This window comes from Podarcis erhardii (assembly GCF_964252035.2).
Source record: "Podarcis erhardii genome assembly, chromosome: 2".
Taxonomy (NCBI): Eukaryota; Metazoa; Chordata; class Lepidosauria; order Squamata; family Lacertidae; genus Podarcis; species Podarcis erhardii.
The window spans coordinates 55127572-55151985 of NC_138498.1; the positions used below are offsets into that span (position 1 = coordinate 55127572).

General features: G+C 40.4%; 1 protein-coding gene across 2 annotated transcripts in view; it reads left to right on the forward strand.

Moving 5' to 3' along the window:
• The window catches only part of PRELID2 (PRELI domain containing 2), a 59370-nt gene that overhangs the window by 20330 nt on the left and 14626 nt on the right, over positions 1–24414 (forward strand). The window contains exons 5-7 of one of the 2 annotated variants that reach the window (XM_081849383.1): positions 5629–5734; positions 11900–11965; positions 12165–12389. In XM_081849383.1, coding sequence (XP_081705509.1) covers positions 5629–5734; positions 11900–11956 — 163 coding nt within the window. In that variant the 3' untranslated portion in view covers positions 11957–11965; positions 12165–12389. Of the gene's footprint in view, positions 1–5628; positions 5735–11899; positions 11966–12164; positions 12390–24414 lie in introns of those variants that run through there. The other variant, XM_081849381.1, reaches the window with a different exon arrangement.

The window sequence follows — 24414 nt, forward strand, 5'->3', positions numbered from 1 at the left end:
AGGAATAAAAAACTTGTATTACCCCCCCTCCCATTTTTCCATTCCCCCCACCCAGGCGTTCCAGCACCCACACTTTGGAGCTCCCTGCCGGCTGCCACCAGGAAGGTGCTTTCACTGTACTCTTTCTGGCAACTGCTCAAAACATTTTCGTTAGGGCCAGCCCAGCTGAACACGTAGAAGCTGCATGCGATTTACTTCCTTTTAACCACTGCTGACTTTAATCATCTTTTGAATACTCTTAAATACCTGCTTTTAACTGTGTTTTATCAATCATTTTAATGTTCTGTTGTATATTTTTGTAAACTGTTTAGAAGCTCTCTTACCATCATGCTGTTTATAATATATAATAACAAATTCAATTTAAAAAACCACACACACTCCTTTTCCTTTCAAACAGAGTTTGAGCCTCAGCGCAACATACTATTCAGGAGCTGGATGTTGGTTCCTTCTGGACCTGGCATGCAAAAAAATTTCCTTACGCTTTGCCCTGGCTGTCCTCAAGTAGAGATGGGAAGACCTGGGAAAAAACTGAAAAAAATGGGGGGGGACAGATTCCCCCCCGTTTCCCCCCAAAGCCGTTTTTTAGACATCCATGAGAAAAATGACAAACAGGAAGAGGAAGAATAAATGGAAAATGCTAGCAGTAGTTCAGAAAATGAGATAGAATAAACTGCATGTATATGTAGTGTCTTCTGGTTGTTTTTTTAAAGCACTACTCAAAGGGTACACCTTCTGTGGAGCTTAAATATTGAGGTGGAACTTAACTTTATTTGCTGTTGGTGCTAAGGGGCAAATCTGATTATAATTTATGTTGATGGTTTCTTGCCTTTTTTGTTGCTTTTGAGGGAAAGGGGCGTGGTTACCTGTTTTATTGCAAGCATAATACATACACTGCGTTTCACGCAATTTGTAAAACTACTCCACACTGAACTTTTTTTCAATTTTTCCAAAATTTCATTCCCCCCCCCGAAAGAAATGGGGGGGGGGGAGAGAACGTTTTCCCCCCATGGCTTCAAAATTTTACATCTCTAACCCTAAGTGATTCCATGAACCACCAAGTTGTATTGCAATGTGGAAATAAAAGCACCACTGACAAATTTACCCTTTGATTTGTAAAAAGTATAAGGCACCCATGCCCAGGTGCAGCAATATATCACTATTTCTCAGCATATGCTGCACTGACAGTATATATTCATTAGAAGCATCAAAGGGTTATTAATTAAGGTACTTCAGGTTGTGTAAGCTAGTGGCCAGCTGGGCTGAAGAGGAAACCTCTTCAATGTTACTGCAGAACACAAATGGCCAGGTGTATATTTCTCTTTTCAGCCTTTTCTGAAACATCTGGCATATGTCATTATTGAAATGTGGTGTGAGTGGAGAGAGACAACAAATGCTCTTCTAGTTTCTTCCAAAATCTGGTGTTCCTATGGAACATAAGTGAAGCACATGAATTCACTGATGATATTCAATGGGTAATATTATTATCAGTGGGGCAGAGCAGGAAAACGTTGCAGTGTATTCTCATCTTCTTACTGGAGTGCTTCTGTCCTTGGTACTTACCTCTTTAATAAGGCTCAATATTTGGCCTTAAAAACTATTACAAATATAAAGTAATCTATGATAGGATATAACTAAATCTACTGTATCTTTTTGGAAAGTTGCTTATTTGGTTGCTATGCATCTTAAAATATTGTAACCAAATATTGCATAGTTTTTCCTAAGCTCAGGGAGCAGGTTTTTGTCTGTATTAGGATAAAATTGAGCTCCTTTTTCAACCAAGATAGCAGTCTGAACCTTTCATTGATTTTAACCAGTGATTCCAAAACTGCTCCGATTTATTATTTCTTGGAATTCCTAAGCAATGCTGGCTACGAGGCTGCTATCTGCATCCTTGCACAAACATGAGAAAATAACAACGGTACAGCAAAAGTTACAAGCCTGTAATATATATTGGTAGCCTTAATACTTACTACTGAATTGAAAAACAGCTTTTTAGAAAATTAGATCTTATCAACAGTTCTGGCAGCTAGGTTACTTGGTGGTGATGGATTTGATGATGGGTTCTGGGGTGGAAACACCCATGCATTTAGAAAGAATAAATTTGTGACAATTTCCAGTTCCTGTTATGTTGTTTTAATGCATGTTTGCCTGGTGTCTAAGGTTATTTTGTTTATTGTATATCAATCAATGTTGCACTATGTCTTATACATTTTTGGGGGGAGGGGGGAGTTTTTTACAGTGTGAATTTTGCTCCCCCTCTATTCTTCTCACTCATCCTGTTTTTTAAAAAATACTCTGTCAAAAGTGATGCCAGAATATATGAAAGGCAGTCCTTGAAATTACAGCAGCAGCACTTGTTCCCTTTGAAATTACAGCTTACTGAAGCTTTGTTCTATATCATTAAATTTGACTGAACCTTGCCCCTAATCTGCATTGCACAAAGGAATGCGTTTTTCTCAGTAGTCATAGAAAAACAGAATGTGGAAAGTCAAAACTTGGTGTGCTCTCTGCTACTAAAGCTCTCCATATACCTGTTTATGAAACTGGAAATATGCTTGGTAGGAAGATCAGACAATTTGGTCTTTGATTCTTGTTGGCAAGAAGAGTTTCTAGACCTTCTAGAAATCTCAGGTGGGAAATCTGGCTTTAAAAGGCCAACTTGAGAAACAATTTGAATGTTGTAGATCCATGACTATAGAAGATTGGCTTATTTGTTAGGCTGATATAACAATGAGCTGTTTATTATTATTATTGAGAACCAAACTTTGGTTCACTGCCACTGGGTATTGGACACTGGTATTTGGACAAGTCTGATTTATCTCCAGATTTTGTAATTTGTGAAGCATGCCATCTCAGCAGGTGTTAAATGCTCAGTTATAGCCAACACTGTCCACTACAGTTCTACAGATGTACAAATTGTGATATATTGGAAGCAGAATCCAGCTTCCTAAGATTAATAGGCTTTTTTAAAAAAAGAAAATTGCTAGTCATTATGATTGTGAAGATATGCTTTAGTTTGTGGGTAGTTCTTGTCAAAATCCCCAAAGCTATAGGGGAATGTGGTGGGGAATGTGTGGCCTTCCAGGTGTTCTGGTCTCCAATTCCCATCATTCCTGTGTTCACTGTGGCTGATGGAAGTCCAACAGCATCTGGAGGGCTACAAGTTTGCAAAACATGCTATAGGAGTTGCCAAGATTTCCAGGGAGCTGAGGTTCAGTGCCTTGCCTATTCACATCACTAAAAGAAGCAAAATACAGTGGTATCTCGATTTACGAACTTAATCCATTCCAGAAGTCTGTTCTTAAACCAAAACTGTTCTTAAATCGAGGTGCCCTTTCCCTAATGAGGCCTCCTGCTGCTGGTGCCCTTCCACTGTTCGGTTTCCGTTCTTAGACTGAAGTAAAGTTTGCAAACTGGGACACTACTTCCAGTTTTGCGGAGTTCGTAAATCAAACAGTTCGTAAACAGGGCTGTTCTTAAACCGAGGTACCACTGTAAGTGATAGAAAATAGGGTGTGTGTGCTGAAGGACACATTTTGCAGGAGAAACAATGCAGACTTTCATAATTATGCAGGTGCAGAATTTGGATTCTTCTTTTTTAGCACAAGTATACAGTGAGCATGATTCTGTCTGTAGATGTGCTTTGCTGGATGAGAAACCTATTTCTCCAGTGACTGTGCATAAAATTGCACTGTTTCCTTCATCACATTTCCTGTTCGTCTGACTGAAACTTTCCTTCAAGTCTCATGCATTGCACACCTTGAAATGCCATTTGCCACCATAAAAATTATAATATGCAAGAATCTGTAAGATTCTAACGGTTGAGCATTTCCCCAAATGCCAGTCTTGTCCATCTCTTTTTATTTAGAGTTCTCATACTGCTGGGTTGATTCTTCTTATGAAATTATCTTGCTCTGAATGAGTAACAGTGTGTCAAACAGTCTGCTCACATGAACAGTGCAATATGGGGGAAACAATCTGTGGGACAGAAAGTGGAAACTTGCTTGAGCAGATGCCTCCCCCCACCCCAGTTTTGCAGATGAAACCAGTGAGATGCTTCAGTTATCAGAGCAGTTTCATGCCATGAAAAGAAGAGGGACTGCTAGTGACAGAAGAGATGGGGGTTTGTTCAGAACCCCCACTGAATATTTTATCAAGAACTTCTCAATTGATAAAGTTTCAAAACTTTTCCTTTAAAGGCGTCCATGGTAAGAAATCTTATCTGAACTAAAACATCAAGACTTTAATTAAAGGATCTTTAGTATAAAACTCCAATCACAAAAACAATTAAGCCAAATTTGCTATACTTTTTACTAGTCAATAATTCAGTAGTTGGATCTCGCTAATAGACTTCTCTCTGCCACTGTGTTGTTTTAATGATGGCGCATCACCCAGCTCTGCGTTGCAAGGATCAATCTGAGATCAATATTTTCTGTGAGCTTTTCGTGTCTTTCAGAGGCTGTGAAAAAAAGAAAAAAAGAAATAGCAACATTGGGCTTCTTCTCACAATTACTTTATCAGGTTTAATAACCCCCCAAATGCCATTTGCCTTTTGTTGCCGCCTCTCTTAGGAAAAACTTACCCACTAGTTGCTTGCATTGATGGAATATTATTGGTTATTTCTACAGCACATTGCGCATGCAAAGAGCTTTCTTCTAATGCAACCATGTGAGTTTGGATCTTTAATGCTTCCACTTATAGGGATGCTGAGTCTTTGAACCACTTCAGATGCAGAAGGGAATAAGGATCAAGCTATTTAAGCATAGGAAGGGCTGTTATCTGTCAGGGATGTTGTAGTTGCCTCCGCTATTGTAGATTGGGGTGATACTCAACTCCCCTTTGAGCTCAAGTATTTCCGCTTGCACAACAGGACTCCCCCCCCCCCAACTTGCCCCATTCCCTCCCCAAATTGGGGAGAACCTTTAGAACAGATTTAGGGGCACACAGATTGAGAAGGGGGAGAATGTTCCATTTTGCAGGGGGAAATCCTTGTGCTGATGGGACAAGAGTCTTAGTGCTGTGCTGGATTCCACCCCCTGCACTGACCAGATGGTTGGGCTAGGTTACTTCCAGGGTCCCTTCCAACGCTGTGATTCTTCTTTCATGATGTGCAGCATCTCTTTCCTATGAAATAGGCCATAGGATGTCTTCCTGCCTTTAAAATAGTCCAACTAATCCCCTTTTTGGAACAAGGCGGAATGGGGCCAATGTGTTGCATGTGCTGATAACTTTTCATTTATATACTTCTGTACTGCACTCTAGATGAGCCTGGCCTGGAATGATTCAGAAACTTCACAAGGATGGAGACAGTTTGATAACCAGTGTTTGGTTACAGGAAACATAACATCAGTACTTTATGAGCTCCGGCGGCTGTGAGTTTGTCTTCCCACAATCAGATTTAGTAGCAGCAATTTACTGCAATTGCATGCATACTGGAAAATCAGTGGTGACATGCAAGAAGACTTGTTCTGTTCTGGCCCTGAGATTTTGAAACAAGCACCCACTGTGTGTGTGTGTGTGTGTGTTCAAATATCGTCTTTATTCCTTTTACAGGGTGAAATTTTATTAGAGAACCACAGTACCTGTTGGGAGGGAAAGAAAATGTTTAATTGCATTTCTGTTTTGTAGGACAGAGTTCATTCAGAATGGCAAAGTATCAATAAGAGGATCAGGTCGACTGAACTGTTTCCTGGAAGTTTTTGCACGAACCTTTTTAAATCAAGGAGTGAAAAGGGTAAGCTCTTTAATTTTATTTTATTTTGGAAAAAAAAGTTTTTTCTTGGTTATTGATACATTATGCGTCACCCTTAGTGAATGTGCATTATGACTTTCCCCCCAACTCCTTCCTTAGTAATTTCAGTTGATGGTGTTTGGCAGCTTCCTGTGCAAAATAACTCCCATTATGTATTAATTTAGATTCATAGCCTACATCTACTTCTGGGCTCCTGTCTGTGTTCCATTTCTTTGTAATGTCATTCAGATGGGGATGTGGCAAATGTGTGAAACACAGGTGCTGAACTAAGTGAGAATGTTTATGAGCTAAACTAGGTTGGTCCAGCTTTTCATGCCAAGTGGGCCACAATAGTACTTCAACATGGAGCCGTGCTTCTAATTTTGGGGCCAACCACAGCTGTAATTTTTACAGTATTCCCTAGTCTCTGCTACTCAAAGACATGAAAAATCATATCCAAATCCAGCTGCATGTAGTTGCTAAATACTACTAGAACATGGGTAGGCAAACTAAGGCCCGGGTGCTGGATCTAGCCCAATTGCCTTCTAAATCCGGCCCATGGGTGGTCCGGGAAATAGCGTGTTTTTACATGCATAGAATGTGTCCTTTTATTTAAAATGCATCTCTGGGTTATTTGTGGGGCATAGGAATTCGTTCATTCCTCCCCCCCCAAAAAAAATAGAGTCCGGCCCCCCACAAGGTCTGAGGGACAGTGGACTGGCCCCCTGCTGAAAAAGTTTGCTGACCCCTGTACTAGAATGTCTACCCCAGGGTAGTAAGGTTTATAAGTGCTGTATCTCCATGACTTTATCCAACCTTCAATCTGCATCAGCCACGTGGTGTGAAAGTTTTAAATAGTTCAACAATGTTATTGAGGAAAATAGTTCCCAAATATAGCTGACATGAATGAAGGGCACTATAGCTGTTTCTTATTCCTAGAGTGTCATTACATCGATATGGAATTTAGAAGCATTTGGGCAGAGAAGGATCCTCAGGGCAGGGGACTGAACTATGCAAATGTGTTGAAGTAAAAAAAAACCAAAAACCTCTTTCCTCTTTCTTTCTCTGTGTATTCCCCAACCTTACTTCTCCATAATCTTGTAGATTTCATTCAGCCATGTGGTAGCTGATAAGATAGTTATATGACTAATTTAAAAATCTTGGCACAATTATTCTGAGAAAAGAAAACAATTAATTTCTGGCACCTTTTAGGCGTTCTCCAGGATAAATGTCAGAACTTTTTAAGATTGTGCAGATAGAACTGCATCACATCATGAGAGGAAGTGATGGATGCCACATGAGCTCTTCTTTCTATACCTTTTCTAAATAAAGAGAATCATTGATTTTTTTAAACCCCTCTAGTCTGCAGGCATTCAGACTTCTGCTGTTTATTCTGCCAGATAAACCTGGAAACTCATTTTGTCTGAATGGATGCTTGACATTTTTGTTGTGGTTATAGGTGGCTCAAATCTTCTTACAGCTGTAAGTATTTTCTGTTGCTGTTCTTTGGGAGAAAGCTTTGCTTTTTGACCTTTCCATTATGTCTATACACGGCACAAGCAAGACAAGGAATTCATCAGCAACCCACAGGACACACAGTTTAGGAAGAAATAGATGGATGCACTGTACTTACGAGGGACATGCTTTAGATTTTGAAACAGTCACCTGATACACCTCAATAGGGAGAATTACCTGTATTGTTATAGAGGTTGGAAAACATGTATTGTAACATTTAAACGGTGCTATAAGTATATATTTATTCATTACAGATGGATATACTCTTCAAATCAGGTAGTGTTGCCACATAATTTAGACCCATTCGCCAGATTTGCACATAGCCCCCTGGCTTATTTTGCCAAAGTGTGAGTGGTTTGAAAATCCAAACCAGCCTAGTAACCTTCGTTTTGTTTCTGGCAAACCACCTTGTGAAGCCATGACTTGTTGGTTTATGAGCCACAGTTTGTTTCAGCTGATTTGGAGCTAAGTCTGAACCCAGTAGCCTTGCTTAACCATGGTTTATTTGGCTACCTGACCTCAGATGCTTGCCCAAACTACAGAAGCATGAAACTAGGGCAGTTAGAAAACAAGCCAAGCCTTGGAGAAACAATCTGTAGCTTATTTACTTCTCTGTGAGGCAACTCACATCTTCTGAAACAATCCATGGTTAAAACAAACCTTGGTTTAGCCACTGTTTCTAAAAACCCACTGTTTCTAAAACACGTAGTTAGGATTCATTATCATGTGACTCATTTAGAGGATCCCCTGACTACTTTGGCCCTCCCTGGCAAGTACGACCATACTTGCTAGGGATTATTAGGAAAGGCATTGAAAATAAAGCTGCCAGAGTTGTAGTTCTCTTATCCAGATCTATGGATCTGGTACATTTGGAATAGTGTGTGTACAATTCTGGTCATTCCCAGAAAGAATATAGTAGAGCTGGAGAAAGTCCTGAAAAGGTCAACCAAAATGATTGAGGGGTCAGAGCACCTTCCCCACAAGGCAAAGCTAAATCGTTTGAGCCTCTGTTTTTTGTTTAGACTATGGAGTGAGGGGCATAATAGAGGCTCATAAAATTTATGTGTGCCGTGGGTAATAGAGAGAAGCTTGTCTCCATTTCATAATAGCTAGAACTTGAGATCGCCCAAGTTGAAATTGATTTGGAGTAGATTTAGGACAGACCAATGAATAAATAATTTATGGGATGTGCTGCAACGAGATGTGATGGCCACCAACTAAGCTGGGTTTAAAAGAGGATTAGTCAAACGCATGGTAGATTGGTGTGTCGGTGGTTATTAGTCACGAGAGCTATAGAAGACCTTCGCATTCAGCGGCGGTGTGCCACTGAATACCAGATGCTGAGAAACAGCAATAGAAAGAGCTCTGATGGAAGGAGGGAATTGGACAGCTCCAGGAGGCATCTTGGGGTGGTGGCAGGGAGGGGGACACATGTAATATAAATTTCGGGCTGCAGGTTGCCCACCTCTACTTTGGCATCTGAGCCAGGAAGTATTTGAGGGGAGTGGATCTTGTGTGTGTGTGTTCTGTGACTTGTCAATCAGAAAAGCTTTTATGCTTGTAAGTGACATGAATAAATAACAGCTCGAATCCAAGAGAAGTATAAAAAGATTTTTTTTTATTATCAAATTGGTCAAAAATGTAAGATGGAAATGGAATACAGTTGGGCCCACAATGTCACTAATGGCTTTTGTAATAGATGACCTATAATTGATTATACAGCAAGGAAAATTTGAGATTGTGAGGAGAAGGGATATATAAATATTAGAATTTAAGTGACCATGACAGGGTGATCTGCTTTACTCTTTAAGATCAAACTGATAAGTATGATAATTTTTTTTTTGGGGGGGGGTGTATATTTGAAAAACTGCAAGATTTTTTTCAAATATGACTCGATGAGTTTCAGCAAGTCAAGGTTATATGGCAGAATACCTTCAGCTATTTCAGGAAAAATCCTTAGATAATTAGGGAATATTTTCAGATAAATTATTATAATTTTTACCTGAACACGTATACTAGAGAAACGTTTTAAAATGTTCTCTAGATTGTACATTACATATATGTAATGGTGAGAATTTTAAGATCAGTTTAACTACTTGACCTATTATGTCTTTTAACATATGTGTTAAAAAGTGTACTTTTTGGAGACATGTTGAGAGTAACCCTATGCATGTTTATGAAGAATCCCACTTTCTTTAATAGGACCTGCTCCCATGTGTCAGTTGTCATAGGAGTACAGCCAGTACCAATTTGCTAGGCAGCGAGTCCCATTTAACTCAGTGAGATACACTTTTAAGCAAAGTAACTTAGGATCATGTTGTTGCTAGGCCTTCGTGTACCAGCTAACAGGGAACCAATGAATATCTGTGCAAAAAATATATGTGAGAAAGGAGTGTAAAAAAAAAAGAGCACACATGGACACCCTTTGTTAGATTTTGTGATGATATGTCAAATACTGTTTTAATATGTATTGTGTATAATTCAATATGTAATGAATTCAGTGGGTGTGTCCAGGAGGCAGAGGGCAGTGGGGTTCCACTGCCACGGAAGTCCAAACTGCGCCTACTGAAAGTGCAGACAGTTGTGGAGGTACAGCCTGTTTTTCCCTGCCAGAGGTAGGAAGTGTAAGTCTTTGAAACAAGCCATTTCAGAGGCAAAGCAGTGCAAGGCAACAATCTGCTTGATCCTAAGCTTGTCCATTTGCTGCAGAGAGCCATGGTGCAGTGCTTGCCTGGAGCTGGTGCAGCAAAAACTAAGAAACACCCACCCACCCACTGTTTTCTGCCCTGACCAGCAGAGATTTGGATACAGTGCTTGGCTCCACCTCTCTAAGCAACCTTGGGGCAGCATTAGGATTGCCCTGCCCATTAGCGGATATTCAGTTGCACTGAAATAAGTGGGAACCTTACATAACTAACTGTGTCTGAATCGAACACCTAACTATGCTGTGAAGTTAGTAATCTGATGAGTTTTTGAATTAAAAGAAGAAAAAGTTTAAAAAGTAAAGAAAAGGGCTTTTAAAAGATGGTTTAAAGAAAATATTAAACAGAATTTATATCATTTTAATAGGTAGGAATAGGTTCCTTTACATTTCAAGTGCATCATGTTGTAAGGTTAACATTCTGAAGCTTGATCTCATGTGTCAAGATTTAAGCACAAGAGCTTTAGTTTAAAGGAATATATTGATCAGACTTTGATTGAGCCTCGTCTAATTGAAAAGAACAGTGGTGCTTACTAATAGCTGTCATTTAATGTTTCGTCTTCATTTTATAAATCTCCCTTCTCTGCTTTCTTAAGCCCCTCTGTCAAACAATTTCCCTTAAAACTGCTGTGCTAAGATGAGAAATGAAAAAGCAACTGTCACAGTGTGAACATAATTGATTCAATAAATAACATTTTTAAATTCTCAAGGCAAACCTCGGGGTTTTCACTTATGTCAATTAACTACTTAGTAAATGGTGGTAAACTTAATTTGGACAGATGGGCTGTGCTAGCCCATTCTCACTTCCTCTGGAAATGAAAGAAAGAGAAAGCATTTTCCCTGATTTTTTTTTTAAAGTAATGTTTGGCTTGAATTTGGAAAGCATCACTTTGAAAACCTTTGCATTACTTGATGATAAAACAAACTGAATGTTGGTCTCTTCAGGTTATTGCTGTTTGGAAGTGATTCATATTTGTCATGATATTGCACTATGGGACAGGAAACCTGCTGTGTCTTTTTTTGAGGGGGGCATTCTTCACTATGTAGGTAGAAGCTTCCCTTTTGCTAAAAGGAAACAGAGAGATCCTGTGGCTGCAGAGCTTTCGCTCATGGTCATTGTTCAACGCTTGCCCAGGTCTGTGATGACAGCTGCAAAACAAGTAGCGTGTAGTTAATTACCACAACCAATCTGCCAAGTTGTGGTTGGCATATTGCCAGCATACTTCTCATAGTTGTAACAGACTTAGTCCAGGGCTGAAATAATATTCTGCACCATGTAGATGTGCAGGTAAAGAGGAGATTCCCCATCTATACAACCCACAAATGACAACAAGGCAAAATGATGCTCCAGCTCTAGTTTCACTGTACTTAAAATAGCATGTATGAGTTGTGAGTAGGCACACAAATCTGGAGTGTGCAAAAGTGTGACCCGCTGATCACCAGAACCTAGAATCCCCATTTCTATATGCAAGGCATGAACTCCACTGCTGAGATATTGCTGTCCCCCAACCATGTGATGCATTCTCCTTCTTTCCTTCAGATTCGTTGATGTGAGCTTCAGTGCACCATTGCACTGCTCTGTTATCAGGTTGCCAGTATCTTTGAGTTAAGGAGGACGAAACAGTAGGGAATGAAATGGAGGACAAGCTATCCCTGGAGAGGTTACCTGTTTGGTCCCTTGTCACCGAAGCAGAAATCAAAAGTCTTATTGAGAGACTTCCCCTAGACAATGCTCCAGGATGGGATATGTTGCCCCACCCCAATCTTTCGTATGGACCCAGAGTGGTGGGTACCAATCTTGTCATCACAGTAAAGACTGATATATTTCCTTAGTGATATTGGTCTTTATCTGCTTAGATGATCTCTAAACAGAGAGATTCAATTTGTAAAGCTATCGTGCGCTGGTAAAATGTTCAGGCGGTTCAAAATTACTGTCTGTGTTCTTTTTACAGGGTGTTACGATAATGGAGAAACTTCTACAAGAACAGTTTGGGAGCCCCTTTTTGTAATGAGGAAATGTGAGTGTGTTTATACTGTTTCTTTTATAAGAATGTGATAATCAAATTCAGTAGTTTTCATAAAAGTAATCCCCCCTCATATATTTTTCATGGAGGACAATGTATGTATTCTTCAAGTAGTTCTAGAAACGAGAGCAAATGGCTATTGATTGGTTTGTTATAAATGTTCTCCTAAGACACACTTTTTTGTACCTTACAGGAGGAGAAATCTCCATGTGTCTAAAGTGGAACCACAGCAATATGTCCTCATTACCAGGCCTGCTTCTTGCTGAAGTTAACTTTATGGGTTAGATTAACGAATAAGGAAAGACTGAGTTGAAGGAAGACAATTGCCTACAAACTAAGCAGCACATGTGGAATGGCACAACTTAAAATCTGTGAACCAGTATGATCATGGCGAACGAAAGTATGGTTTGGAAAAATACATCACTGTGTAGTTGCTCTTTGATCATCAAAAAGATTCCCACCCACCCCCTCAAAAAAACCCCCACACATTGGCACTATGGAAAGACTATCAGCCAAAAGAAACAAGATTTTACTCTTGTTTTAATACATGGTCCTTTGTTTGGGGCAGAGAATCTATTCCACAGCAGTGCAACTGAAATTGAGACATTTTATTAACAGGTAATGTGAATCTGTTCTCATGAAGGCTCTACATGAACTGCAAGATTATTTTAGTTTCAAAATTCTTGTATTATGCAAATACCATTCTTTAAAACCTCCAAAATGCTATTAATGCATCTCCAGTTTGCCAATGTATCCCTCTAAAATGTGAACTGTTGCCAAACCTTGCTAGTTTTTCAAGCCTACAAAAGCTTCTCAGAATCTTTATTAACTTAATGCTGAATTCCAGTGGTAGCCCTCTTTAAAAAGCTGGAAAACTTGTTTAGTCTTTCAGTGCTTGTAACTAGGTAATTGACATCTAATTAAGTGGTAAGTTGACATAAGGGCTCACGTTTTCGTTTCTTTCTTGAACATTTTTGGTGATGTTGTTTTTTTAAAAAATGTGTGTGTACACCATTCTATCTTCAGATATGAAATGCTACTTGAATGCCCTTTTCTGAAATAAAGGAGAACTAACGCTAGATTTGCAAATTACTAATAATGCATAATGTGTGCCACAATGCTAATAAGAAGTACTTGAATGTCTGCATATATATAAAAAATCATTTTTATTTGCACAAAATGTTGTCGGCATTATACATTAGGTGAAGTGCTGGGAGGACAGTTAATAACCGCGATCTGGTAACTCCTCTGCACCGCATAGACATTGTAAACATAATATGGTCTGCTGGGTGATGCTTAGGTACACATTCAGTGTTAGAAATATTTAAGTCTTGGTTAAATAAAATATGTTCTGGAGCAGTAGGGAGGATTATGTTGTTTTGACATAAAACCATGTCCTTTTCAACCTTGTCACCTGCAGTTTTATGGCTGAGATTGCTGGAGCAGTCTGGATTAAATTTAGATTTACCCAGCACAGCAGTTATGTCAGGTCATTTTTAATTCATTTCCTTTAGCAATGAGCCAGCCTAACCAGTCATTTGAACAGCTATTTGACAGCTGGCTAATGGGACTGAAAAGTGTGCCAACTGCCCTGCTGGCTGCCTCCCTTTCTTGCTCCCTCGCGCTAAGCACGTTGAAAGCAAGAAGAGGAAAAATAGACACGTGTTTCCAAGCCTTCTCAGTGCTGAGAAGCAACTGAGCCCTTAAGAAGGAAGGATCTAAGGATCTGTGATTTAAGTGTTAAAATAGGAATGCAACAAACAGGGAAGCTGGGTGTGCATTTGAACTGAACTGGAAGCAGGGTTATGGTCTGAACATTGCCAGTGACAGTACCTCATAAAGTACTGCAAGCGCAGCACTTGGGCACTAAGCAAATCTGCTTTTGCCCTTTAAGTGCTCAGATGGATCCATAGCACTGTTGTGAAATAGCATTTGTTTTGTCTGGGAGTTCCCCCAGAATTCATCTGCACCAGCTACCTAGAACATACTACCTGTTAACCTAATACCTGCAATTGCCTTGGCTCCAGATGAGCCCCTTGTTCAGCACCCTACTACTCTCGGGCCATTTGGAAGAGGACAGGATCTTGTGCAGTAGAAATCTTGCACTATTTAATGCAAGAGTTGTCAACCTGGTCCCTACCACCCACTAGTGGGCGTTTCAGGATTCTAGGTGGGCAGTAGGGAGTTCTACGGCACAAGCTGAATCCTCCCTCCATCGAGCACTGGTGGGCGGTAAGGACATTTTACCATCAAGAAAGATGCATTAGTGGGTGGTAGGTATAAAAAGGGTGACTACCCCTGGTTTAATGAGTAACAGTCTTCCAGCTGGAGAGGTTTGAGATCCAAATAATGCTGTGGCAATCTTGTTTCAGGGAGTGTATATGTAGTCTCTGCAACTATATTAAGGTCAGCCTTCTTGTATTTTTTAATTTTTTTAAAAAATAAGGCAAGAGAGATAATTACTTTCTTGAATTTTTTTTATAGTCCTCCTTGAACACTATTGTATGTCAGGCTCATTAGATTCTTCCTCACATTATGTTTCTTACTTGCTAAGTTGTAGGTAACACCTGCTTTACATGTACTCATTGCATTCCAGGAAGCTAGAAATTTTCATTTTTATATAATATCAGGTCTTACAGAGTTTGGAGGAGCTCATCTGCTTTTTTCCAAGCAATTCACAGATCCTCTCCTTTTCCCATGTGGAGATTAATCTCAGCGTTTAAAAAGGGAGCATCTTGTACTGTTGACGGATGGCGCAAATACATTTGTATGTCAGGTGGTGCAAATATGGCAATGTATCAGAAAGCAGCTTTTCTAAGGCCCTGTCTAAACAGTACAATAATCTTAAAGTGCCCTCTGTGTGGCTGTTGTGTGGAGCAGCGTACCATACAGACTCCTGACATCCTATTGGCAGTTGCAGGAGGATGTAATGGAGGCACAGCAATGTGAAGGCATGGGAATTCTTCTTGCAATAGATGTGACTTGCATGGCGAGCCACTGTGTGTCTCTGTGGAGACTGTAAATGTATAGATAGGTCTACCTCAAGTCACACTGCATGCACCACAAAACCTTTCGGCATGTATGTTCTCTAATAGCAAGGCCAACGCAATATCACAGATTGTTTCAGTTAACCACAGGCAAGGTTGTTGGGTGCCTTGTCAACTGCATGTTTGTTTGCAGATTACAGTGCCTGCTACTGGCTGCTGAATGCTTGGATATAGCCCTCAGCTTTGTAAACTACAAAACAGCATTGAAATGTAAGAATGCCTAAACACTATACTTGATGCCTAAAAGCAACCAACTTCATGAAGTGCCTTTGATGTCTGTGCCTTGAAAATGTCATCTAGAAAGAAATACAGACTCGTCCCCACCCCCAGATGTTAAACATTAAAAATGTTTTAAGAACTTAATTCTTAGCCCATAATCATTTGCAATATTTTTACATTAACAGCTATCTTTCATTATCCCAGAACTTGCTTTGCGGTGTATATGTGTTGCGAATCAATTGTTAAGGGAATGGGTTAATGAAATTTTAAATGATGTTTTTCACATCCATTTCTATAATAATTGTACAACTCATTAAAAAAGGTATTCTGATCATTCACGATGTTTGCCCTTCAGATATTCTTATTGATATTCCATACACTCTGTTTCTCTCCTAAAATGTATAACGAAAACACACACACCAAACCAGGTTTCAAAATGAGTTCCTTAGAAATTATAGGCAAAACAGCATAAAGGATGACTCCTGTGCAAAAAGCAGGAAGGGTGGAGAATAACAAGATGGCCACAAGGTTATTCTAACTTGTCAGGATTGTGAGTTGAATATATTAATGAGGAAAGAATGCCTTCCTCAAAAATTTTGCCGTTTTTCATTCAATGTCTTAATACTGCACACAAAATTGCTTTGATAAATATGCAGCAGAAAAGTCACGAGCTGACATCTGGGGCTGTCGTTCTCAAGGGTTTGGTAAAGTAATAAAATGGATTAGCTTTCTCTTTTTTTAAAAAAAAAAAATATTTCCTGGTGAAATATCTCCCAAAATCAACCATTTTAGGGACAACTGATGCTTAGACACCCTGATAAGTTAGGATTTCAAAATCTGAGTGTCTGACTTCAACAGACTGATTCTACACATATAACCCCAAGACAGGTCTTGGTGAATTTCATAGTAAATACAGTTATGCATATATTCCTGGGAGTAAGCCCCATTCAGCTACTGGTGTTTACTTCTGTGTTAAGGTGTCTAGCACTGTAGTACTCTGGACTATTGTTCCAGGAAATGCAGCATGTTTCAACTTTTAGAGACAGGCAGACACCCCTTTCTACCTGTGGCATGTATGTAGAAATTCAAGTGACTGTAGAGGGAGGGACTAAGAACAAGTTAGGCCACATGGAATCTAGCCACAATCCAGGATTTTAACTTGAGGCTGTAACTCCATCTAGCATTTATCGCTTACCATTCTTGTGGGGCTTCACTGCATTGTATATGTGGTTGTGCCCTATAAGAACTTCAGTAATTGCAGTTGAGCATGACAAACATCACTGTTGCTAATAATGAATTCAAGTGGCGAGTGCCAACAGATGTGGAGCCAAAATAGGGCCTCTGACAAACAAGAGGGATGTTTCAGCATTCTTGGCCAGGCTGGTGTATGCAGAAGTACAAAAAAAAAAAATCTTTAAAAAGAAGTCCTTCCCCAGTAATGGCCCAGTGACGACTGGGCATGCTTACTAGCCACAGAGAAGGAGGAATGAATTGACTCACTTGATTACCATTACAGCTTATGGTATCCCTGGAGGAGGGGATGGCGGTTTGGCACCTTGAAAAGGAGCATTCCTGTTTGGGGATGAGAATACCTAGCGACATTTTGTGCTAGATTCCGTTGCTCTTTACTCAGATACATAAATTTGACTGATATCTAACACATTTCAATGCAGTATGTCAGAACTAGCGATGGTCTGCTCCACTGAAATAAAGTACCTTTCACAGTCATATATTTCCTAGAAATGGTGAATAGAAATGCAGAATGACCTGTTCTGAAACTGTCACTTGTTTCGTTTTCTAAGTGAAGTAGCAAATACAAAGCCTTCTGTTTATCACACAATTAGACTGTGTACCTTTTTGCAATAATTTAATCTGGCGGTTCTCTGCAACCCACATAAGCATTCATTCCAGCCCTCTTTTTCCTGCCCCCCATTCCTTCCATGCACATGGTAGAAATATGCGGGTAACCACACATGTCTCTGATACACAAAATATGAGTATGCACAGCCGATTAACCCAGGCAGGGCGAAACAAGGTATTATTCCGGGAATCCTTGTCTTGAGTTCTTTTGTCTGATACCTGCATACAGCAACTATATTTTGAAAAGGCATATGTTAAGATCTTTTGTATTCTTCGTCTGATACCTGCATACAGCAGTTGCACACAACAACTATACTTTGCAAAGGCAGATGTGGAACATTACAAAGAAAAGTTCATCTTTTGCAAGTACTGCTCCTTAAAGTTGTGTTTGACACCTGTATTCGCAAAGACATACGTGGAACACAAAAAGCTTCCGTTTGGACATTACGTATATAAAAACTGATCTATTTGTATTTCCTCTTTTATATGTTGGTCTTTAATTGCTTCTACTCAATTAGATAATGTGAAAAGAGTTATGTTTATATGATGTATAAAGAATTCATAAACACAGCCAGTTCCATTGTGGGTATATTTGTTAGTTGGATTTACTATAGGTTTGATAGTGTTGGGTAACCACACATCGCCTGTACAACCTATGCTCCACCAAAGGGAAAAGGGAAAGCAGTCATTGCAGGTGCTGTAGCCATTGTCTGGTCTGTTTCATTGTCTGCAGCTCCTTAGCAGGTCATGGAGCTTTGTGGGCACTGCAGTGCTGGAAAGGGCATGAAGGAGCGATCATATCGGCACACCTCATCTTGTCATTCCACAAGAGGAGAGATTCTTGACAATATCCCCTCTATCTACTGGGAAGCCCCCTGGAGCATTAAGGGATCCTTCTGTAAGTTTCCTTTGGTTCACCATTTTAGTCAGTCCCCCACCTCTGTGGAGGTGATAGCTGCCATGAATCCAAATATCACCAGCAAGTGATAACAGGGTCTCAGAGACACTCATTTCCAGATCACCCCCCTCCACTTCAAGCAGAAAACAGGTCAAAGGTGTACAATGCACACCTAAGCATGTATACTCAGAAGTAAGCATGTTCAGTGGGGCTTACCACCAGGAAAACGTGCATTAGATTGTAGTCAATTCTTTCTCTCTTTTTTTCCAATGAACTCTTCTTTCAGGAAACAATATGTTCTTATGCAGCCGGTTTCTCAAAAGCAGTATACAGATCTTTTTGGCAGGGACCTTGATGTACGATCAGTTTTAGCTGTAGAGGTTAAGGCGGTAGCACACAGTTAAATTAGTGTGCAATGTTACAGAAGGAAATGACAGCCTGTCATGTAATGGAGCCAAATGAGAAAATGAGTGGATCCTGCCCATCATTGAAAATAGTAACTGAGCACTTTATGGACAAACAAGAAAAGAGGTGCATGTAAAAGAATTCTGAAGACAGGATTTGCCAGGTTCTTCAAAATTAAAGAAAGGTGGCGTGTGTTGTCAGAAATGTCTTGTCTCACAGAGGACAAGGAGTATATTATTTGGGAATTGAAATGGGCATCTGAAGAGGAGAGTGAAAACGTGGAAAATTTAGGGAGAACAGTATGACAAGCAAATTGAAGCACACTGGTAAAACTGGAAGACTGAATATGAACAGTAAGTTTGCAACAAGGCCTTTCCATATGTTCACCTTTAAATTACAGCCTGCAGATTAGAAAAACATTCTGTATTCTTATATTTCTATGAGAGCTGCTATAAACAGTATCCATCTTGGGGCATTGCACCATGAGCCTCTCCTAAGGGGTCCACAAGAAGGGCCTCATTTGCAGATCTCTTGGAGGAGGGAAATGGCACCGGCCAACATGAAAAAGTGTAGAAAGGAGAAATCCTGAGAAAATATAAAGGCACAACACTAGAATATAAGTTTGGGGGGGGGGGATCCAGTCTCACTAAATGTCTTTGATTCAGTGTAATCTGTCTTATGCTCTTTGCATGGCCTGACTTTTAACAAGCAAAAAATTGAGGTAAATTAGGTTTTAGGATCCATATGACTGCAAGCGCCTTTCATTTATTGGTCCAAATCAATTGCCTGCAAAGGCAAACGGCATGATTGCTTTGTCCTTCAGTGAGCAACCTAAATTGCTTTCCTGTTTTAACTGTACCTTTTTGCATTTGAGCAAATGGCATGGAAATCAAAGAAATTCTAGTCAACAAGGGCAGAAGGAGTCCCTGAGGATGCTGCAAAGTGAGTTTAACTGAAAACAGGAGATCTGACAGATGAATTCCTGAGGGGAAGTAAGTTACAAAGGAGATAGGAGGTTGGTGGAAAGAGAAAGTTAAATTTGTCACAATATTGTTTAGACTCTAAACTTTAGAGTGGTTGCTTTTAAAGCCATCCACCTGTATTCTTTTCACAGTTAAAAGCGTGGTGAGTAATGGGGAGGGTTTCTTGGGACACACTAACCTGAGAGCAAACCTCAAATGCTATAATGTACAGTGGTACCTCGAGTTACAAACACTTCGGGTTTACAGACTCCGCAAACCCGGAAGTAGTACCTCTGGTTAAGAACTTTACCTCAGGATGAGAACAGAAATTGTGTGGCAGTGGCGGTGTGGTGGCAGTCATGGATGAGGAAATATTCTTGAGCATGCCATCTGAATTAAAATTCTGTATAGTTTAAACAATTGACTGCATAGGGATAAACATAAAGAACAGCTGAAGGTGAATCAAACCAGTAGTGTACCATCTGTTCACCCCTTTATTTAGACTGCAGCCCTGTACTACATAACTTGGGAATAAGCCCCACAGAACTCAACAGGACTTTTGAGTAGATATGATTGCACTGTTAGTATATTATGGCTACCTAAGTTTCTGAAGCTGTTGAAACTGGAGCAACATTCTATGGTTGGATAGTTTGATATCACTTAAATTAATTAATATAGACTCCACATTGTTACCTTGTGTATCAGTTTTATATTAGCACTCTTGTCATGGCTTCACCATACAGCCAGTGTGGTGTAATGGTTAAAGTGTCGGACTAGGACCTAAGACCTGCGTTTGAAGATCAAATGCATCAATTCTTAAGGAAATTAGCCCTGAGTGCTCACTGGAAGGACAGATCATGAAGCTGAGGCTCCAATACTTTGGCCACCTCATGAGAAGAGAAGACTCCCTGGAAAAGACCTTGATGTTGGGAAAGATGGAGGACACAAGGAGAAGGGAACGACAGAGGACAAGATGGTTGGACAGTGTTCTCGAAGCTACAAACACGAGTCTGACCAAACTGCGGGAGACAGTGGAAGACAGAAGTGCCTGGCGTGCTCTGGTCCATGGGGTCATGAAGAGTCGGACACGACTGAACGACTAAACAACAACAACAACAGGACCTAGGAGACCAGGGTTCAAATCCCCCCTCAGCCATGAAACTCGCTGGTCTTGTGCCAGTCACTGCCACTCAGCCTAACTAACCTACATCACAGAATTGTTGTGGGGATTAAGCAAGGAGAAACAGAGCCATGTAAGAGCCACCTTGAGCTCCTTGAGGAAAATGGTGGGATAAACACAGATAATTGGGACAAGGGTGAACAAAAATATGAAGGTAAAATGTGTTTGTCCGTACTAGTTTCTCCTGTAGGATCCAACTTCCTAATTACCGGAACTTCATTCCCATCACAGAGCCCTCGCTGTCCCATTTTCTCAGCTACGTCCTATTCTCTGCCTCCACAGATGGACATGTTATGTGTGCCGTAAGATATGACTAATTCAAATGAAAGTTTAACACAGAACAGTTTGAAATGATGAAAGCTTGCATCAAATTCTCTGAGAAGGAATGACAAAATTAAATATAACCAGAAAGCACAAACCTAAGATATACAAAGTTGCAGTAGCAGAGATTTAGGAATGGTAGAAAGAGAAAATAATGCACAAGGACTGTGGCCTAAACCCTGGCTGAGGAATGGTAGGGTTAAACAGGCCAGCTGTGGTGGAAGGCAGGCAAACAGCAATAATCAAGCATGAATTGGCCTCCACACTGTCATAAAATCATAGAGTTGGAAGGGATCCCAAGGGTCGTTTAGTCCAACCCCCTGCAATGTATGTCACTTCCTGCCCTTGGAACACCAAGTTTCAGGGCTTTCTATGGTCTGCCCTGCTGGCAGACGTTCTGCCTATCCGTTCAGCAAACAATGGGGAGCTCTGTGTTGGAGGAGCAATGCTGGTGTTGCTGGAGGCCAGAAGGGCTGGGCAGAGTGATGTCAGCACCAAATCCAGGGCTGCTACCCTCCAGCCTGGTGAAAAGGGTGTTTGGATTTCAACCTTAAATACTTACTTCGTGCCCAAATGATTTCATAACATATATCCAGATTCCAAATGTCACAGGAGTTGTTTCTATTTATCCAGTGCATTTAATTTAATTGCCATTTTTCCTGTTTACATAATGGAAGACAGATTTGGCCTTCCCAAATCCAGCGATTGTTTTTACATTGGCAGTCTGAACCATACAAATGAATTAAAACTCCCAGGTGCTTTACAGGAGGCCAGGTGACAGCCAGCATTTAAAGTGTGTATGTGCTCCTCCATCTCTCCATCATGTGTGGTCTATTTAATTCTTTTGCAAAGTGTGTGTGTGTGTGTGTGTGTGTGTGTGTGTTTTGCTATACAAACATTCCAGCAAGAAGTTAAGGTGGATCATTTTAATATTAATGATCCCTTACCTAAACTAAGATCATGGCCACTGGTCCCATCACCTCCTGGCAAATAGAAGGGGAAGAAATGGAGGCAGTGAGAGATTTTGCTTTCTTGGGCTCCATGATCACTGCAGATGGTGATAGCAGTCATGAAATTAAAAGACGCCTGCTTCTTGGGAGAAAAGCGATTACAAATCTAGACACACCTTAAAAAGCAGAGACATCACCTTGCTGACAAAGGTCCATATAGTTAAAGCTATGATTTTCCCAGTATCAGGAGACTCTTGAGAGTCCCATGGACTACAAGAAGATCAAACCTATCCATTCTTAAGGAAATCAGCCCTGAGTGCTCACTGGAAGGACAGATCCTGAAGCTGAGGCTCCAATACTTTGGCCACCTCAAGAGAAGCGAAGACTCCCTGGAAAAGACCCTGATGCTGGGAAAGATTGAGGGCACTAGGAGAAGGGGACGACAGAGGACAAGATGGTTGGACAGTGTTCTCGAAGCTACAAACACGAGTCTGACCAAACTGCGGGAGACAGTGGAAGACAGGAGTGCCTGGTGCGCTGTGGTCCATGGGGTCATGAAGAGTTGGACGTCTAAACAACGTCTAAACAACAACACCTAATGAGGCATTTGAGCTGACCTGAGGTTATTGGATTTTCAGCTATCCTTATGGCCTTGGAAAATTTTCTGTCCTCAGGGAAGGAATACAGATAAGAAACAAGCCACTTGGCCTATTTTCATGCTCAGTGAGCTCATCAGCCTGAGCACCAGCCCTTGTAGCCTGGTTTCAGTCCCATATCATCTCACTGGGAGCTTCCAGGTGGAGAATTTTTCAGGAGTGTGGTTCACTGATTCTATGTGCCTGACCCCTGCAGGATCTCATAGGAAGAGTGCAAATCCCCAGGCTGATTTGTCACTGTCGACCAATCGGACACCAGCAGTGTTCCTCTGCTTATTTATGTACATAATGCCAAAATAGGATCCTAAACAGTTTACAAAATATAAGAACAGTTTAGAGAACATTGTGCACAGTAGTTAAATTACACAGCAAAACAATCCCATTAAAACAAAAATGCTCAGAATGAAAATGTAATTAAGATTTAAAGCATTTATGCTCTGCTTTTTTCCGTAAAAGGCTAAAACGATAAAGCCACCATTTAACAACTTAAAATAAAACCACCAGCCTTCTATCAACCCAAAGATGTCTTTTTGTTTTGTTTTTACTGTCTTCTGAAAGTCCATTAAAGGTGTGTGGGTGGGTGTGGGTGAGAAATGTGAGGAGAGGGCCCTAATCCAATCCTGCTTTTCGAATCTGCGTGCTTCCTCTACTCCAGCCTAAAGGGGGTTAACAGAACTGCCAGCTTCTTTCTGTTCATTCCCCCACTCCATCCCCACAAAAGCCAGTTTGAAAATGTGGGTGGACAGTAGCAACTGAAGCATCTTTCTTTCAGACAAAACAAAAAAAGTTCTACATTTCAGAAACTTGCCATGCATAATTATGGTTGATCTTGGAAGAAAACAGAATTATAATTGCTTTAAAAGAAGCCAATTATCAAGGGTTGATCAAAAGGAGACAGTGCTATCAAGATACACTTTTGAAGCACTCTGAAGTGATTTTTTTTTATAAAAAAAATAAATCACATTCCTTGCTACCTTGTAAACAAAAAACGCTTAAAAAAGTTACAGCTATTGGAGGGGACACCAACGAAAGCGCAGGTCACTAATACTGTCTTTGAAGTGAAGAGGCTGTAAATTTCCACCATTTTGTTTTACTTTTTTTTTTATTGCTACCTGCCAGGTATCTGAAATACAATCTCTTTCAAAAGCTCTTACTTTATGTCTCATGAAGCAAATTCCACCCCCTTCCCCTTGAATGTGCAAGTAGGGTGCTACTAGCTGTGGTGAAGAGCATTTTTATCCAAGGATTGTAAGACCAAAGTAGCATTGCAAAGGTGGCCTTATTTGCTATCGTCTCCTTATCCTGTTAATGCCACTCTCTGTTCAGTGCCCTCCTCTCACTTTTTCTCCCAAGCCTCCCCTCCCCACTCATTTTCAGGTTAGAAGTCAGTTCCTTTCCACTCTTTCAGTTTGTTGTGTTTAGGAAAGGGCAGTATGAAATATAAACTGAGGAAACATATAGCATTACCAGCTTTTTTCTGGGCACCTTTTACCTTGGGTTGCCAGCTTTTCCAATGGTCCTCCAAGGACTCAGCTATACATCTGCAAATAAAACATTTTAAGAGTGTTGTAAAGTGCACTATACAAATGTGTCTAGAAGGCAATTGTGAGCCATGGCAAATTCAAAATGTTTTTCAAAACGTTTTTTACAACAGCATTTTCACAACGTTTTTTTATATGTGTGTAGATTCAACCTAAGTGTCCTTATTTCCCAAGGACAGTCTTGGATTTACAGAAGCCGTCCCAGTTTCTGATTTGATCCCAGAATGTCCTGCTTTTCCTTAGGACGTTCCTATTTTCATCAGAGTAATGTTGGAGGTTATGGAGCTATGCGACCCCTGAGCCAAGGAGATAACTATGCAACCTTAAGAAGACATCCGAAGGCAGCCCTGTATAGGGAAGTTTTTAAATGTTTAATGATCTCCTTAGCTTTTATCACAAGCAGA